This window comes from Portunus trituberculatus, chromosome 14 (assembly GCF_017591435.1).
Source record: "Portunus trituberculatus isolate SZX2019 chromosome 14, ASM1759143v1, whole genome shotgun sequence".
Taxonomy (NCBI): domain Eukaryota; kingdom Metazoa; phylum Arthropoda; class Malacostraca; order Decapoda; family Portunidae; genus Portunus; species Portunus trituberculatus.
In genome coordinates, this window is record NC_059268.1 from 1,212,271 (window position 1) to 1,231,316 (window position 19,046).

At 34.7% G+C, this 19,046-nt stretch overlaps 2 protein-coding genes across 5 annotated transcripts; both read left to right on the plus strand.

Moving 5' to 3' along the window:
• The first annotated feature begins 12,417 nt into the window (after positions 1–12,417).
• Positions 12,418–16,488, plus strand: LOC123503493. 3 transcript variants are annotated; one of them, XR_006674475.1, is made up of 3 exons: positions 12,418–12,720; positions 13,742–13,980; positions 14,393–14,644. XR_006674475.1 is itself a non-coding variant. In XM_045253320.1 (2 exons), the coding sequence occupies exon 1, from the start codon at positions 14,998–15,000 to the stop codon at positions 16,339–16,341; it is 1,344 nt and encodes a 447-aa protein (XP_045109255.1). In that variant the 5' UTR covers positions 14,654–14,997; the 3' UTR covers positions 16,342–16,351; positions 16,460–16,488. The 3 variants fall into 3 exon arrangements, 1 of the variants encoding a protein (XP_045109255.1); XR_006674476.1 differs by lacking the exon at positions 14,393–14,644 and adding an exon at positions 16,460–16,488 and having other exon boundaries at positions 12,422–12,720; XM_045253320.1 differs by lacking the exons at positions 12,418–12,720; positions 13,742–13,980; positions 14,393–14,644 and adding exons at positions 14,654–16,351; positions 16,460–16,488.
• A 208-nt stretch (positions 16,489–16,696) lies between these two features.
• On the plus strand, positions 16,697–18,838 carry LOC123503497. 2 transcript variants are annotated; one of them, XM_045253322.1, is made up of 9 exons: positions 16,697–16,833; positions 16,936–17,067; positions 17,223–17,294; positions 17,416–17,484; positions 17,594–17,689; positions 17,913–17,969; positions 18,112–18,305; positions 18,530–18,591; positions 18,730–18,838. In XM_045253322.1, exons 1-8 carry the CDS (start codon positions 16,797–16,799, stop codon positions 18,560–18,562), a joined length of 690 nt encoding a protein of 229 aa, XP_045109257.1. In that variant the 5' UTR covers positions 16,697–16,796; the 3' UTR covers positions 18,563–18,591; positions 18,730–18,838. The 2 variants fall into 2 exon arrangements, with proteins under 2 accessions (XP_045109257.1, XP_045109258.1); XM_045253323.1 differs by having other exon boundaries at positions 18,112–18,236.
• The last annotated feature ends 208 nt before the right edge of the window (positions 18,839–19,046 follow it).

Consider the following 19,046-nt stretch of genomic DNA (forward strand, 5'->3'; position numbering starts at 1 on the left):
CAACCCTACAGTCACAATCTCCTTACCTCCCTCCCATGCAGGGAGTCCGCACGACTGAGGGACTCTCGCGGCGCTCTGGCCGCCAGTGCACGGTGAGCCCACACTCACTGTTTCCTTCTCCTCGGAAGGAGAAGTCAGACCCACCGTCACCGTTTCTCTCTCCCTGACGGGAGGAGGACGGTCATCCTCAACCTTCCTCCCCTTCGCCAGGGAGGCCTTCCGGGCCGCGGCAAACCGCCGGGCCTGGTCCCTGCTCCACCGGGCGTACTCGGCCCTGGTGGAGGCCACCCGCAGCTGCCTCTCGGTCAGCTGCGGGTCGTCATATACGAATCGAATTCCAAAGTGAACAATTTTAGATTTCGAAACGATATTTTAATCCGAACAACGCAACAAGATGGCCGAATGTCAAGTGACGGCCAATCAACATGTCCACACAATGGCCAGTTTGTGAAGGCGATAAGTGAAGTGAACAACATTTACAACAACGGCAACAACATCATACACAACAAATACACTTGTAACACTATTGACAATAACAATCATAATGATACTAATAATAATAATAATAATAATAATAATAATAATAATAATAATAATAATAATAATAATAATAATAATAATAATAATAATAATAATAATAATAATAATAATAATAATAATAATAATAATAATAATAATAATAATAATAATAATAATAATAATATAATAATAATAATAATAATAATAATAATAATAATAATAATAATAATAATAATAATAATAATAATAATAATAATAATAATAATAATAATAATAATAATAATAATAATAATAATAATAATAATAATAATAATAATAATAATAATAATAATAATAATAAAGTAATAATAATAATAATAATAATATAATATAATAATACCAATACTACTATGATAAAAGCAAAGCACTCCAAGATTCTACTATACAGAGAGAGAGAGAGAGAGAGAGAGAGAGAGAGAGAGAGAGAGAGAGAGAGAGAGAGAGAGAGAGAGAAGAGAGAGAGATAAACCCTTCAATCTCTCCCAGTGTTCCATAAAAGCATCTCTTTGAACCTCTCACGCAAAGCCGATTTTAATGAGATGTTTTAAGAGAGAGAGAGAGAGAGAGAGAGAGAGAGAGAGAGAGAGAGAGAGAGAGAGAGAGAGAGAGAGAGAGAGAGAGAGAGAGAGAGAGAGAGAGAGAGAGAGAGAAACTAATGAAAACTTTTTAGCTTTGTATTGACTTTTGTGGAAATACCCAGAAAATTTGCGTTTTCTTCATCTTTTTAAAGGGTCTCTGTTTTATTTATTTGGTTAGTTACTATTGCAGAGAGAGAGAGAGAGAGAGAGAGAGAGAGAGAGAGAGAGAGAGAGAGAGAGAGAGAGAGAGAGAGAGAGAGAGAGATTCCTGTTTCTAATTCATCAGATGAGAATATATAAGTAACAAGGTATTCAGGGTACTCTCTCTCTCTCTCTCTCTCTCTCTCTCTCTCTCTCTCTCTCTCTCTTTTCCCATTTTCTCGTTTCCCTCCCTGTTTTTCCTCCCTAACGTGTATTTTTCCCTTGCCTTCCCTATGCCCTGTCTTTGTCATGCTCACCTTTCTTTCTCCTCAATTAAGCTCAGGTACATTGATACCTTGTCATTTGGCCTGGAAAGAGATTTTTTATTTTTTATCAGGTAGACACAATAACGTTAAGATGCTGGTATTATTCCCATGTGTGTGTGTGTGTGTGTGTGTGTTAATAACAAAAATAATGAAGGTGATCCAAAACATGTATATTGTTTACACGATAGACATTAACTCAATTAACTATAATGATGATGACAATGATGAAAAGGGAATATTCTTTTGTATCTACATCATTAGGGGTTGTTTTGACATCCCAAGAGAGAGAGAGAGAGAGAGAGAGAGAGAGAGAGAGAGAGAGAGAGAGAGAGAGAGAAGAGAACTAAAGACAAACAAACTGAAAGAAAGAAACAAGCTCAAGAACTACAAAAGTCTCGAAAAATTATAAAAACAACGAAGAAAAAATACACAAAATAAAACACAACATATTGAAAGACCCTGAAGGAGAATATCTACCTCGTTACTATCATATTCCAGCCTTCCTTTTATTAGCCTCTTGTCAGTGCACCGAGAAAGACTTGACGATCATAACACACTTAGCTCCTTCCTTGATTCTACGCTTCAGAGCTCCAACCAAAGACTATAGATAAAACAAGACTGGAAAAATTTCCATTCACCATAAGAAATTCGTGTCGCCAGTAAAGATGCCAGATACCGCTAGAATAGTGGATAACAGCGCCATCCATTGAGTGAACCGCAAACCAACGCCTTTGTAAACAAACAGCGCCACGATTTGAATAATCGCTTTGAGTTCTTTCCTCCACACACTCACACACACACTCGGTAGCTCAGTGGTTAGAGCGCTGGCTTCACAAGCCAGAGGACCAGGGTTCGATTCCCCGGCCGGATGGAGATATTTGGGTGTGTCTCCTTTCACGTGTAGCCCCTGTTCACCAAACAGTGATTAGGTACGGGATGTAAATCGAGGAGTTGTGACCTTGTTGTCCCTGTGTGTGGTGTGTGCCTGGTCTCAGGCCTACCCGAAGATTGGAAATAATTAGCTCTGAGCTCGTTCCGTAGGGCAACGTCTGGCTGTCTCGTCAGAGACTGCAGCAGATCAAACAGTGAAACACACACACACACACAATACCAATAATTTACTGTAGTACAGTACATACTTACTTCATCCACCTGTGACCCCGTTCAAGCTCCCTTGTATACAACTTGAGTTATAAGTATATCATGGAGATATATGTATATTGTACATGTGCGATAACTATTTATAATTAGGGAGTCGACACACACACACACACACACACACACACACGGCCCGGTAGCTCAGTGGTTAGAGCGCTGGCTTCACAAGCCAGATGACCGGGGTTCGATTCCCCGGCCGGGTGGAGAGGCCGGGTGGAGATATTTGGGTGTGTCTCCTTTCACGTGTAGCCCCTGTTCACCTAGCAGTGAGTAGGTACGGGATGTGAATCGAGGAGTTGTGACCTTGTTGTCCCGGTGTGTGGTGTGTGCCTGGTCTCAGGCCTATCCCAAGATCGGAAATAATGAGCTCTGAGCTCGTTCCGTAGGGTAACGTCTGGCTGTCTCGTCAGAGACTGCAGCAGATCAAACAACAGTGAATTACACACACACACACACATACACATAATGAGCTCTCAGATCGCACCGTAATGGGCAACGTCTGGCTGTCTCGTTAGAGACTGCAGCAGATCAAACAGTGAACACACACACACACACACACACACACGTGTGTGTCGCCTCACTAATTATAAATAGTTATCGCACATGTACAATACAATATCATATATCTCTATGATATACTTATAACTCAAGTTGGATACAAGGGAGCTTGAACGGGGTCACAGGTGGATGAAGTAGATAGTTACTGTACTACAGTACATTATTGGTAGTGTGTGTGTGTGTGTGTGTGTGTGTTTATTTACCTATAGTTGTGCTGTACAGCATGGCACATTATCCTGTCTCTATATCTATAGCTATGCATCTAGCTTGTCTTTAAAGATGTGTATGGTGGCTGCAGTAACCACCCTTTCACTTATTTCACTTAAGCTATTCCAGATGTCCATTGTCTCTCTCTCTCTCTCTCTCTCTCTGTGTGTGTGTGTGTGTGTGTGTGTGTGTGTGTGTGTGTGTGTGTGTGTGTGTGTGTGTGTGTGTGTGTGTGTGTGTGTGTGTGTGTACTTTCTCTATTTATAATGTACTTTGGTAAATTACATGTCACCTACTTAGTTACATATTTTCAAATTGGTTCAAATAAGCCAAATTACAGAATATATATATATATATATATATATATATATATATATATATATATATATATATATATATATATATATATATATATATATATATATATATATATATATATATATATATATATATATATATATATATATATATATATATATATACACATACAAACTCCATTAATTCGGTTCTTAATACTCTCGAAAGGCCAGAAATTCAGATTTTTAGGGCGAAGAAAATAATAATTAAAATCAGGAAAAGTTTCACAGAGTATGTTTTTTGTAGTTGAATTCTTCAGTTTCTTTCATTTATATGGAAATACAGAACAGTATTTGATATGCATACTTTATGTATTGAAAAGAGATAAAAACAGTATGCTGAAAATATGTAATATTCCTGTGTTTTTTAACTGTTGTGTTTGGTGTTTTTTTTGGGCGTTGGGTACTGCACAGTAAGAAAGTAATATGCGTACATCTGTACCTGTTTGGTGCTCTACACATGGATTACTTCTGCATATTAATGGTAAATACAAACGCAATGTTTTTGTAAGTCATATTTTTTATTTATTTGCCAATTTTGAGTACAATGAATTTTTTTTAAGTGTTATCCAAAAATCTAGAATTCTCATGAAAGGAAAAGCACATATCTAAGCAAGTTTAATAAGTTCATTGGAAATTATAAACATAAACATGTACCAAAACAACAGGTCAAGATTTTAGAATGGAAGCCGTTACAAATATAGCAGAAGCAGGCAAGCATAAGCAAACAAATATCATGCAGGTTTATACTGATTTGTACAGGTCTCAACCAAATCAAGTATACTACGATCCACATGTTATACACCAGTACTTACCTGTCATGATCTTTAGGAAAGCGATGGAAGACCAAGTGTGGGTGGGTGCCCTTTGTCCTGCAACAAATAACACATGGATGCCCCACTCTAGTTTTCATTTTTGCGGATTTCTTGAGAACTTGCGGCGTGTAACCTGTCACTGCTGTGGGCCCACTTGTTTGAGTGTTGACACATGTAAACTTGCAGACGGATCAACGGTACTGATCTTGATCTTAAGCTGCAACAGAAGCGCCATCGCGTGAGTGAACCGCAAGCAAGAAGAGTTGCCAGTTTCCCTAGGCTACACGGTAAATTGACGCTTTCCAGTCTTGTTTATTTATATAGTCTTTGCTCCAACCACAGAACGCTTCCCCATTGCCTGGATACCTTTGTTGGGCTGGAAAAATTAGGTACTCGCTGCACGGATGAAGAGGAAAGAGGAAAAAGAGGCGAAGGAAAGAGAGAAATGATTGATGTGGTAGAAAGCAGTTGGATGAAAGGAGATAGGAAATAGGGAAAAGATGGAGAAGTTATGGGGAGGAGGAGGATGTTAGGTGGGATTGGGGAAAAGGAGTTGCTATGAATTAATAAAGTTTGGTCTATCATAGTAAGTTGGTCAATATATATTTCAGGGATTACGTTATCTCGCCTATTCCATCAATCAAAGCGAGAGGGGGGAAGATTAACACACACACACACACACACACACACACACACACACACACACACACACACACGATGGCTTAGTAGATCCTAACCTCGCAGCTTTCAACCCCATCACCATCATCACCATCAACATCAACATTATCTTTTGCAGTGAGTGAGTGATGGAGCAGATTCCGTCCCTCATCCCTCCACTAATGTCCTCCACTAATAATTACAGAGGAATTAGTATAATGGATACACTCGCTAAGATCTAAGATGTACTATTACTAAACCGTTTAAAGCTCTGGTGTCACATAGATCAATGCCAAGCTGGTGCCCAGAAAGGCAGAAGATGCTTAGAACAGATCGTAGCCTTGAGATTATTATATGATTACGTAAAGTACAAAAAAGTAAAGCTGTTTGTCCTTTTTATTGATTTTAGTAAGGCATATGACAGAGCTTATAGAAAGATTAGGAAGTTTGGGATGTAGTAGAGTAATGCTGGGAGCTATTAAAGCGATGTACAAAAGTACAAAGAATATATCAAAATCAGCAACTATTGACGCATCCATCGGTGTTCGTCAGGGGGCTCCGTCCAGTTGCTTGCTTTTTGTAATATACATTGATTATATGATGCGAATAATCAAGAGAGCAGTAGGAAATGATGGGTTTTTGGGTTTGTTACATGTATTGCTATTGATGGTCGATGCCGTTATTATGACAACCAGTAGAGAAATGTGTTTAAAGAAATTGGAAGTCGTACATGAATTTTGCTGCGAAAGTGGATTGAAAATTAATGAAAAGAAATCTAAGTTTTTTGTGCTTAATGGTGAGGAGTGTGACAAGCAGTGTTTAACAAGCGGTGGAGTAACTGTAAACTATACTGCTCAATACTTGTGTCTCGGGGCGTGGTTCACAGATTCTTCCACTATGGATTCTGTAATGACATTGCATGAAACATCCAGTGAATCAATAATAAACAAATTCTCTATATTCTGTGCTAGTAATACTACAATGCCGTTTAGATACAAGAAAGCTGTGTTTGACGCTGCAGTGACTAGTGCTTTGCTTTACAGTTCCGAATCATGGTTCACAGGTAAAATGAAAGCGATTGAAAAACAGTACAACAATCTGGTAAAATGTTCACTCGGGGTTCGTAAAAATACCAGTATAAACCTGTGCATGATCGAAGCAGGCATCCCACCTGTACAGAAGAGCATTGCTGAAAAGAAATATAAATTTATCAAATTCCGAAGAGATCATGTGGACATTGAAAAACCATTCCACTTCGTGTATAATATGTGTAGAGAAGCGAACACACCCGGTTATAGGAGCTTAGAAAGATCAGTATTAGCTATTAGTGATACTGACGGCTTGCAGAAAATAGCAACTTACGTAAGAGAAAAAGCAGCGGGTGCAACGAAGCTGACCACCTATATAACAGACATGAATCCCAATATGACAGTTGAGGCGCCAAAACAAAATCCATCCATCCACCATCCCAATATGACAGTGCAACCTGTGTATAAGACAAGAAGTTTCGTTCCGGACTATAAGGGAGAATCATTCACACGACTCCGCCTCATGTCTCACAACCTTCGGGTAGAGGTTGGGAGATGGAGTCGCACCCTACGTGAACAGCGCGTCTGTCAGTGCGATGGTATGCAGGTACAAACAGAAAAGCATGTCCTAATAGAGTGTCCTTTGTCAGCTCACTGCCGTGACAGGTACCAGATGTTGACATTCACTGACCTGGGTGAACTTCTCCAGGAAAGTAATTATCTAAATGAGGTGTGTGGTTGGTTACATCAACGATGTACTAAACATCTATTAAGATTATCGTATTTGTATTGGTGTATGTGACTCTACTTGGTCGTTATGCTATGCTATTTGGTTTTATTAATTTTAGAAGAAAGTTTTAAAGGCCGTTTGTATTTTTATCATATGCTATTTGCTTAAGTGTTAAGATGTTATGTATGTTATTGGGTGTTATTTGGATAAGTTTTAAGGCGTTTTGTATTTTTACCAGACGCTATTTGATCAAGTTTTAAGGTTTGCTTTGCATTTTATCAAACATTATTTGTCACCTTTTAAGGTTTGTTTTGTTTTTATTAGATGTTATTTGCATAAGTTTTAAAGTTCGCTTTTGTATTTTAATAGATAGTGTTTTCATAAGTGTTAAAGTTTGTTTTTGTATTTATGAGATACTATTTACATACGTTTTGTAGGTTTGTCTGTTTCGGTTTTGTTTCTCTTTGTCTCTTTATAATTATTGAGGGTTCGAACACGTTTGTCCTTTTTACTTCATCGATTTAGTGTCTTCAATAGCCGGTGCGTTTATTTAAGCGGCAATTGATTATCTCTTGTTTTAGCATTTAGTCCAAAAAGAAAAAAAAAATTGTCCGTATGAAATTATTTGGACTACAATAGTTGATACATATGAAAAAGATACAAAAGTCATGTAGGTATGTTCCTTTTTTCCCATTATAAGCAATGTATCCTAAGAATTGTGGTCAATAAACTACTACTACTACTACTACTACTACTACTACTACTCCTAAGCTCCGCCACTCGCTTGGAAATGAATAACTGTTCTGAATTGATTTGAAGGGAGAAATCTATCAGGTCGTGTTCTAGAAAGGTGAGGAAAGGGATAAGGTCATCTGCCACACACCTGAGCCTGTTACCTGTGTGTTTCCCCTGTAGATTTACCTGCATGTCTCTTTCTCTCTTTCCTCTGTTCTTTTGATTTGTGTTAAAGCTTATCTCCTACCTGTGTTGGGTCTATGCTTACCTGTATCAAGATATTTATTCCTGTCTTTTGGCTAACTCTAGTAATCTCTAAGGGAACTGACGATTGGGTTTTTCTTGCCCTTAGCCAATTTTCCCTGTTACATAGACAACATAACTTTACACATGCTCCCTGACAATCTTGCACCTGTAATCCTGCCTGTGCACCTTTGTTAATTGTACCTCTCACCTGGTCTTTGTTTCTTAAGCTTACCTGTGTGTACCTGATTTCTGCACCTGTACCTTACCTTGACTTAACCTCTTCAGTACTATGACACCTTTCTATATTCACTCTGGTTACTATTTGGTGAATTTATACAGCTTCACAAACTTACGTGGGGGATTAGAATAGTGAAGACTGTGGCCATGAATATTCTGACCCCCATAGACCCTTCCTAATGTCAAGAAAATGGTCTAAGCATACACAAGTCTCAAGGTAAAAATGTGTCCCAAGTACGCAAGTTGTTAAAATAATGAAGCAGTACTGTAGCCATTACATCTCCTTACTATACATAAACCACACATCATATTCCTCTTACCCCTTACCTATTAATTAAATCCCACACAAACACATGAAAAATATACGCCAAACATATTAACCCTTGTACCAGTTACCTGCCTCACGTGTATACCTCTTAGCCACATAACATAACATAACATATAACATAAATAATAGGATAACAAAGGGCCACCAGGGCCAATCTAGGTTATCCTGTATCAGTCGCACAGCGACCTCGTCATCAGTACTTAAAGATACACTTACAAGTACACAACACATTATATAATAATTCTAAATATTTGGCCCATTAAAAGGGCTAAATCCTGCAGCGAATTCCTCTACAATCTGTGATCCACATGCATGGGGATCATGTCTTGTTTAACTATAGTAAATTTCTTGTAAAAACTATCATGCAGTGCTATACATAATTATAAATCTAATAAATGTAAGTGCTTATCTAATCTGTTTTTAAACATTGTCAAACTAGTGCTATTTACAACCCTCTCTGGCAATGCATTCCAGAAGTCTACCACCCTATGACTAAAGAAATATTTTCTTATATCTAACCTGCAGCCTTGCTTTCTAATCTCCCTGCCATGATTTCTAGTCCTACTTCCCTCCTCTAAGGTAAAGAAAGATCTCACATCTATGTAGTTTGTATCTGAGAACATTTTAAATACCTCTATCATATCCCCTCTTCTACATATCGTCTCAAATGAAAACATGTTTAATTCCTTTAATCTATCTCTATACTCCAGGCGCTTTAATGCTGGTATCATCCTAGCTGCTCTTCTCTGAACTGCTTCTAACATGTTGATATCCTGCCTATAATGGGGTGACCAGGCCTGTATGCAATACTCTAAATGGGGCCTAACATAAGAATTATATAAACTACGCACCACTTCCTTACTTTTATAACTAACATTTCCATTTATAAAACCCAGGATCCTATTTGCCCTATTTCTTGCTTCTAAACATTGCTTTGAAAATTTCATGGTCCTGTCTATCACTACTCTCAAATCCTTTCCCTCCTCTACTGCCTCTAGCCAACATCCCTCCATCTCATAGTTAAAGTTTGTGTTGTCTTTACCTAAATGCATAACCTGACACTTTTTAGAATTAAACTCCATCTGCCACCTGTCTGCCCATGCTATCAGCCTGTCCAGGTCTCGTTTTATTCTGTAATTGTCCTTTTCACCCTGTATTGCACATGCTATCTTAGTATCATCTCCAAACTTTGATACTTTACTACTAATTCCTATATCTAAATCGTTAATGTACACCAAGAAAAGAAGAGGTCCTAGCACTGATCCTTGGGGTAATCCACTAACCTTCCACTCAGACATTGCCCCATTTAATACTACTCTCTGTTTCCTATCAGAAAGCCATTCACTAATCCAATCAACTAACCTAGCCCCTATCCCATGTATTCTCAATTTCTACTCTAGCCTCCTATGCGGTACCTTATCAAACGCCTTGCTAAAATCTAGATATATAACATCTATGCTATTTTCATCATCTACCCAGCAAACACACTACGTAATTTTCACGTGACGTAATGGTGAAAATAAGGTGAATTTTTTATTTCACGTAAGGGCCACGTAGTATCCACGTCACGAATTCCATCCACCTAACAAAGTTTAAGGCATGTCTTGTGTTTTCAATGTTAATATTTTGTTTTCCCGTGATGTATGACCTAACTAAATATACTGTAATGAAATAAGGTGAATTTTTTTTTTCACGTAAGAGCCACGTAGTATCCACGTTGCGAAGGCCATCCACCTAAAACAGTTTAATGCACTTTTTGTGCTTTGAATGTTAATACTTTGTTTTCTCGTGATGTATGACCTAACTAAATGTACTGTAATGAAATAAAAAAAATTTGAGGTCGTTGAACGTAACGATCATGTTTCCATAACGTTACGTTTCACCATCGACTTGCGCTTTGAAAGGTAACAATGAAGGATATGAAGGATGAGATCATCAAAGGAAGTCATCCTCCTAACAAAACTATAAGGTGTTTCTTGTTTTAGGTATATTGTTAAAATACTTTGTGCAATATAATTATGATGATACAGGATCTTAATAAATATGCTGTAATAAGAAAGATCTTATGGGGTTGTGGAACGTTTATATAACGTTGCATTTCAACATTGACTTAAGCATGTGATCTCTCTCTCTCTCTCTCTCTCTCTCTCTCTCTCTCTCTCTCTCTCTCTCTCTCTCTCTCTCTCTCTCTCTCTCTCTCTCTCTCTCTCTCTATATATATATATATATATATATATATATATATATATATATATATATATATATATATATATATATATATATATATATATATATATATATATATATATATATATATATATATATATATATATATATATATATATATATATATATATATATATATATATATATATATATATATATATATATATATATATATATATATATATATATATATATATATATATATATATATATATATATATATATATATATATATATATATATATATATATATATATATATATATATATATATATATATATATATATATATATATATATATATATATATATATATATATATATATATATATATATATATATATATATATATATATATATATATATATATATATATATATATATATATATATATATATATATATATATATATATATATATATATATATATATATATATATATATATATATATATATATATATATATATATATATATATATATATATATATATATATATATATATATATATATATATATATATATATATATATATATATATATATATATATATATATATATATATATATATATATATATATATATATATATATATATATATATATATATATATTATATATATATATATATATATATATATATACAATGTATATATATACATATATATATATATATATATATATATATATATATATATATATATATATATATATATATATATATATATATATATATATATATATATATATATATATATATATATATATATATATATATATATATATATATATATATATATATATATATATATATATATATATATATATATATATATATATATATATATATATATATATATATATATATATATATATATATATATATATATATATATATATATATATATATATATATATATATATATATATATATATATATATATATATATATATATATATATATATATATATATATATATATATATATATATATATATATATATATATATATATATATATATATATATATATATATATATATATATATATATATATATATATATATATATATATATATATATATATATATATATATATATATATATATATATATATATATATATATATATATATATATATATATATATATATATATATATATATATATATATATATATATATATATATATATATATATATATATATATATATATATATATATATATATATATATATATATATATATATATATATATATATATATATATATATATATATATATATATATATATATATATATATATATATATATATATATATATATATATATATATATATATATATATATATATATATATATATATATATATATATATATATATATATTGATATTTATATATGAAGAACCTGTCATGCGTATTATTACTATTATTATTATTATTATTATTATTATTATTATTATTATTATTATTATTATTATTACTCTCCTTTCTGTTATAATGGCTTCCTCCCTCTATATAGGAAGGAAGGACGAAGCAGCGTCGGAGGTGTTTACGCTAAAATTTGCTGCCTCGGCACTCTTCCCGCCAGCCAGCCGGGGATTAAATTTCAGCTGACGCAGCATGCACAGAACCCCGTATATAAGATCTTCCACGTTAAATACAATTCCGGAAAACAAATCAGTGTAATTTAAAACGTGATAAACACTAAGAATAACAGTAATATATATAAATATGACGAAATAAACATTAATAGTTTGTAAAGTGTTCGATCAGCGGCAACTCTCCCGCACGTTCCTCCGCCGCCTGCTGCATGTGCTTACCCGCCACGGATAATGTGGTGAGTTTTTATCTTTTTTACGTCATTTACACCTTTCCCCCACCTTTGTTACACCTACACACATGACATTAAGTGCTCAGGGATTAGGTAGAGCGGCAGATCATCCCTGTAAATTGTGTTGAAGGTGAAATGTGATGAAAAATGTAGTGGCGAGGGACAGCGTGGGTTAACAATGCACGCCGTGTATCACAATTTTTACACTTTCCATGTCATTATTCACCATTCTAACTTAGTCTGGAGTGTCCAAGGCTTAAGTAGACGTGCAAGTTACATATAAGAGGTGAAATTAACGTGCGTAGGATATATTTTAACGCAAGCCCCATATTCTAGTACATGATTGGTACCTGTTTGTCTGTCCTTGCGCAAACTTATACCATGGCTGATGAGGTAATCTAACGTAGTTTTGGTGGTGTAGTAGTGGTTTTGTATGTGTGATTTACAGGAGTGTTAAACCTTTTTAACTTAGATTACTTATATAATGGTACTTTACGTTGCCTGGTTGTAATCTGACGTAATTTTGGTGGTATAATTGGTTTTCATGCGTGATTTAGAGGAGTGTAATACTTTTTAAAGCGTTCTCTGGAGCTGCAGAATACAATTTCCACCATAATTAACTACATATCCCAAGGGTGTGAATGCCATAATGATTTTTTAAGTGCGTGCATGTTTTGTAAGCATTTAAGTGTGTAGAGGCGTCACGTACGTGGTCTGGCTAGCTGTTATCTAACATAATTTTGGTGTAATCACATGTGGTTTTTATGTGTGATTTAGTGTTACACATTTTCACTTAGTTTACTTATATTCTGGTGTTTTAAGTGCGCGGTTGGAATTATATAAGTGTATAGCTGTCACGTAGTCTGTGTGTGGCCTGGTAACATCGCGGCTGAGGTGTAATTATGTAATTTTTATATATTGGAGGTTTTTAGGCCTGACAGACAGTAAGTAGCTTTATCTATAATAAGAGGATGGCATTATAAAGTAAGAATCCAGGAACTTGTAAGTCTTTTTTTTCCACTGACAGAATGACAAAGACAACAGCTTCAAACAGTGGGATCCCTGCAATGAACATTAGTGTATCATTTGATGGCACATACGTCATTCTACGCATCAGCTGTTCTCTGGAGCTGCAGAATACAATTTCCACCATAATTAACTACATATCCCAAGGGTGTGAATGCCATAATCCTTGGTGTAGCTGTACTTGCCCTTGCTTCTGTACCTGCCTGCCATTCTGGTTTCAAGTAAACGAGTTTTTTTAAGGTAATGTTTTGTATTTAAGCACTATGAACACACACACACACACACACACACACACACACACACACACACACACACACACACACACACACACACATGGGCATTACAATTAAAGTAGTTAACATGTAGACTAACATCTATAATTTTTTTACTTACTTTGCCTTCAGTTAACCCAGTGTTATCCCAATGAACACCAATGATGTTCAAAGATACTTCAATGACACCCCAATGAATTTTATCGATATCCAAAAGATTCTTCGGCCACTAGCTGACCCTAAATCTGTACAGCAATCAATGCGTCTTCCGTCATTAATGTTTTTTAAGTCATAAAAGATATTTGTTTTATCTCACCCAACTTTTTTTCAGTGTAACTAATATCTGTAGTATGAAACTAGTGCATTTCTTTGATTTCCAGGTTTTAAATGGATCGAAAGGAAAAACGAAAGCAATATCAGAGAAGTTGGATAGCTAGAAAAAGATTTGCAAAAAAAATTGCAACATGTTCAACAAAAGACCGTAGCAGTGACAGTAACGATTCTGTTGATTTATGTGCAGATATAATTCACTCTTCAGAAAATGCGAAGGACTTGTCTGTGGAAGATGTAGCACCACATAGTACAGAAAGTAGTGAGGATGGTGATGAAACATGGTGTTTGATTGAAGAAAATCCTTTTATTCATCTGATTCATTGTCATCAGATGAAGGAAGAAATATTTCAAGTGACCTAATATCTTGGATAAATAAACACCAAATAAAACACAATGCTGCTGATGATTTGCTAAAGCTATTAAGATCAAATGGCCATAATTCTCTACCCTTATCTGCTCGCACCTTATTGAAAACTGAAAGAAATGTGAAGATTGAAGACAAATCTGGAATGAGCTACATTTATTTGGGACTCAAAGAATCATTACTAAAAATTTTGAAAAATATCCTCGACAAACAAAACAAAATACACAAAATCTGGAAGTGTCCCTCAATATTGATGGCCTTCCACTATTTAAAAGCTCAAACACATGCATGTGGCCAGTGCTGTGTGCTATCATGATTCAGCCAGTAACTGTCTTTCCTGTCGCTTTAACGTGTGGATCGTCAAAGCCATGCAATTTAGATTTCTTGAATGACACGATCAGAGAGCTGAATGACATACTGCAGCATGGCATTCAGTATGAGGAGTTTAAAATACATGTAACACTGAAAAGCATCGTTTGTGATGCCCCTGCAAGAGCAATGGTTAAAGCCACTAAACAATATTCAGGTTACTATGGATGCGATAAGTGTACACAAAAAGGAGTTTGGTATGGAAGGCTTACCTATCAGGAAATTGATAATATTGTCTTGCGCACTAATGAGTCATTTAGAGACCAGATTCAAGAAGAGCACCATTGTGGGGTTTCCCCTTTTACAGCTCTTCCTGTGGATCTAATAAAATCATTTCCAATAGATTACATGCATCAAGCCTGCCTTGGTGTGATGAGGCGCTTACTCCTGATATGGATAAAAGGAAAAAAAGAAACTAGGATTACGCAGAGGCATGTTGAAGAAATCAACAAGAAACTCTTAGAAATGCAACAGTTTGTCCCCAGCAACTTTGCACGAAAACCTAGAAGCCTTCTGGAAATTGACAGATGGAAGGCAACCGAATTCAGACAGTTTTTGTTGTATACTGGCAAACTTGTTCTTAAAGGCAGCCTAAGAGGTGACCTTTATGCTCATTTTATGACTCTTTCTGTTGCTCTGTGCATTCTTGTGTCACCAAGACTTATTCAGATGCATAAGGGCTATGCTCACCAACTACTGGTGTATTTTGTTAAACGAGGTCGGGAACTCTATGGCAATGAGTTCTTAGTGTACAATGTCCATAGCATGCTTCACCTTGCAGAAGATGCTGGTTGGTTTGGAAGCTTGGATGTCTGTGCAGCATTTCCATTTGAGAACTATCTGTATAAACTGAAGAAAATGGTTAGATCAGGAAAAAATGCTTTATCACAAGTTGTAAAAAGAATTCATGAACTGGAGAATGACCCAGGTGAAATGAAACCTGCAAAGTTTAAGAAAATCATCTGCACTAACAAACCTGACAATACATATATTTTGGATGATTCATCTTGTTGTGAAGCAGTGGCCTTATCACACCAAAGAGATGATGAAGGAAACCAGAAAATACTGTGCAGAGTGTACAACAGAACAGAATCAGCATTTAATGACCCATGTGATTCCAAGATTATTGGAGTTTATCAGATAAATACAGCAAAAAGTTATATGAAATTTATTAAAAAAAGCGACCTAAAAACAAAGGCAATTATGGTACATAGTAGAAGTGGAAGACACACAAAAATCCTAGCAATACTGCATGAATTCTGAAAACTATCAGGTGAGGAAACTTTTAAGTAGAAAAGTTTGAATGTTAAATGGTTACAGTGTAGAATTTGCTGCCTGTGATCATGGAAATGTATCATTAATTTTAAATATATTTTAACAGATGTCATTTGTAGTTGTGGAGTTTCTGGATGAAAAGGCAGTTGAAGTTGTTCCCAAGTCATGGATAATGCATAAAGAAAAGTGAGTTTCCCTTTAAAGATGTTGATGGTGCATGCTAACGGGTTTAAGGAGTAACAGACAGATGATCTTGCTCGTTATACAAATACTCTCTGACAGTTAAGATATAAGTACTTGAAATATAAATCTTGGTTTTGTATATGCATCGTTGATATTAACAGTGTGCTAATCTTTTAATTTCAGGGTCTGTTTTGTTACTGGCCTCCAAGGGCAGGTGCTGCAGCCAAGGTGAAAAAGGAAGAAATCCCAGATAAAGAAAAATGGAATTCATACGAGATAAGGATTTTTCATCTGCAGGTATGACAGGTGTAAATTATTATTAACATCTGAATAATTTTATGCTTGTAATGCCATGTATGAAAATTTAAACTACATACGTAAATTTTTTTTGCGCCACAGAAACCTACAGCAAGGCCCAGGAACTGTCCAGGAGAGCAGAGGTTACGTCAAATGTTGAAACAGAACCTGAAGGTCCAAAAAGCAGAGTTACCAAAAAGCCTGCTAGATATGACTTCTCAGATGAAGCTGATGGTAAGATTTTTCTTATACGTTATTATATTCTTTGGTTTGTAATAGCTTATGCTGGCAATTGAACAGAATGGTTTGTTCATATATGTGTCCTTAATTAATTCATTATGACAACAAGACAAACTCAAAATGACTAGTATGCTCGTAAACTTATACAGATGAAGGCGATAATCCTGAGTTCTCCCACACTCCATCTGTAGCTGTTCTGCCACAATCTCCTCACCTAAATGGTAAGCATGTTTTTTTTTCTATATTGCACGAAACTTTTGCCAGTATGTGTGCGAATATGTTCACAATTCCATGAGTTAAGAACCACAACATACAGTGAATTTGTACCCAATTACCTTTCAGTTGGACTTTCCAAAACAAGCTCGCATCATACCAAAAACTCAGTTGTTCATGAAAGATTTTCCTCCCCAGGTATGTATGACAACAAAGCTTGTATTTACAAATTTCTGTCTTTGGGGAAACTTTCACCATAGTAGTTATATAAGTTCCACTATTATTTTTATTACCATTTTCCCTACAGAATGGTCTGATGCATCCTTCAAAACCAGATCCTCATCACGGTCCTCAGAAATAATACATGTTAACGCACAAGATTTGAAAAAAAAATACACATCAGGTAATTTTAATTTGTATGATATGTAAACGAAATCCATATCCTTATGATTATACAAAGTGATTTATTTTCATTCACCTCATCTCAGGGTAGACCTAAACTGCAATGCTGATATATGAAATTAACAGAAACACACACACACACACACACACACACACACACACACACACACACACACACACACACACACACACACAGGTGCTTATACACATTAAATTTCTGACAGCTTCATCAGACCGAGGTGCAACAGAACTTGTACCTGTTTCACAGACAGAGTTTGCAGGTAGAGCATGCCTTCATTGTTTACGTATTAAGTGTATTTAAAAATTAAAACTTGCATTTTTTTTCATAGTCTGCCAGTGACAGTAACAATCAACCTTCTAGAAATATTACTTTGTGACTGAAAATCTTTCTTCCTGATGCAGAGTTCAAGAGCGCTGTAATGGCAAACTTCAAGACAATCCAGGAAAACCAGCGGCTGATGTTAAGCTGCCTACAGTCTTCTTCCAGTGGGCTAGGGGATGATGTGGAGGATGTACTGCCAGCTCCAGTAAGCAGCTTGGAGGAACTGGATGACCTAAACTCTAAATTGGCTGATCAATCTTTCAAAAGGAATTTGGTAAAATAAAAATGTATAAATTTGAATATGAGAAAGTTTCATGATATTTTGAATATTGATATAAGATTATTTTTGTCTTGAAGAATCATATCTTCTTGTATTTATGGTCCTACTATTATTTGTTGCAGACACTGTATTTGTCATCTTTTGGAGGGCACAGCCTTGGCGATGCTGTCCGGAGGATTTTAAAAGCTTGGAACTAATTCCGTGTGGTCGTTTTACAGCCTCAAAGGAAAGAAAGGGAAGCTACCATTTAGTGATCTTCCCATCTGCAAAGTTATCATCAGTAAGTGTGCAGAATTGCTTGTTTTCATCTGACTCAAAGCAGTATATGTAGTAATGTTATGAAAATAGTGTGTCCTATGCTTGACACTAAAACAAAAATTTGTCTGACATTCATATGCTTTGGTTTCTTTACCCAAAGGAGCATGCATGAGAACCTACAAAGAAGCAAAAACCTCTGCAGTGGAGCATCAAATTAGTGAGGCCCTGAAGCATGCTCCTAAGAGGAAAGGTGGCCAAAAATACAAGGTGAGTTCTGATCCTCATTTCTCCAGTTTTGCTATTCCCTCTCAACTTAGTAAGAAGTCTTTATTTTTAAAATTAGTGAACACACACACACACAACCGCAGCTCCTTATATATATATATATATATATATATATATATATATATATATATATATATATATATATATATATATATATATATATATATATATATATATATATATATATATATA

Coding starts and splice junctions, on each gene's coding strand:
- LOC123503493 (XM_045253320.1), top strand. CDS start 14,998: ATGTGGCCAGTGCTGTGTGCTATCATGATTCAGCCAGTAACTGTCTTT.
- LOC123503497 (XM_045253322.1), top strand. CDS start 16,797: ATGGAATTCATACGAGATAAGGATTTTTCATCTGCAG. Junction 17,690..17,912: donor GAAAAAAAAATACACATCAG/GTAATTTTAATT, acceptor AATTTCTGACAG/CTTCATCAGACCGAGGTGCA. Junction 18,306..18,529: donor AATCTTTCAAAAGGAATTTG/GTAAAATAAAAA, acceptor GTCGTTTTACAG/CCTCAAAGGAAAGAAAGGGA.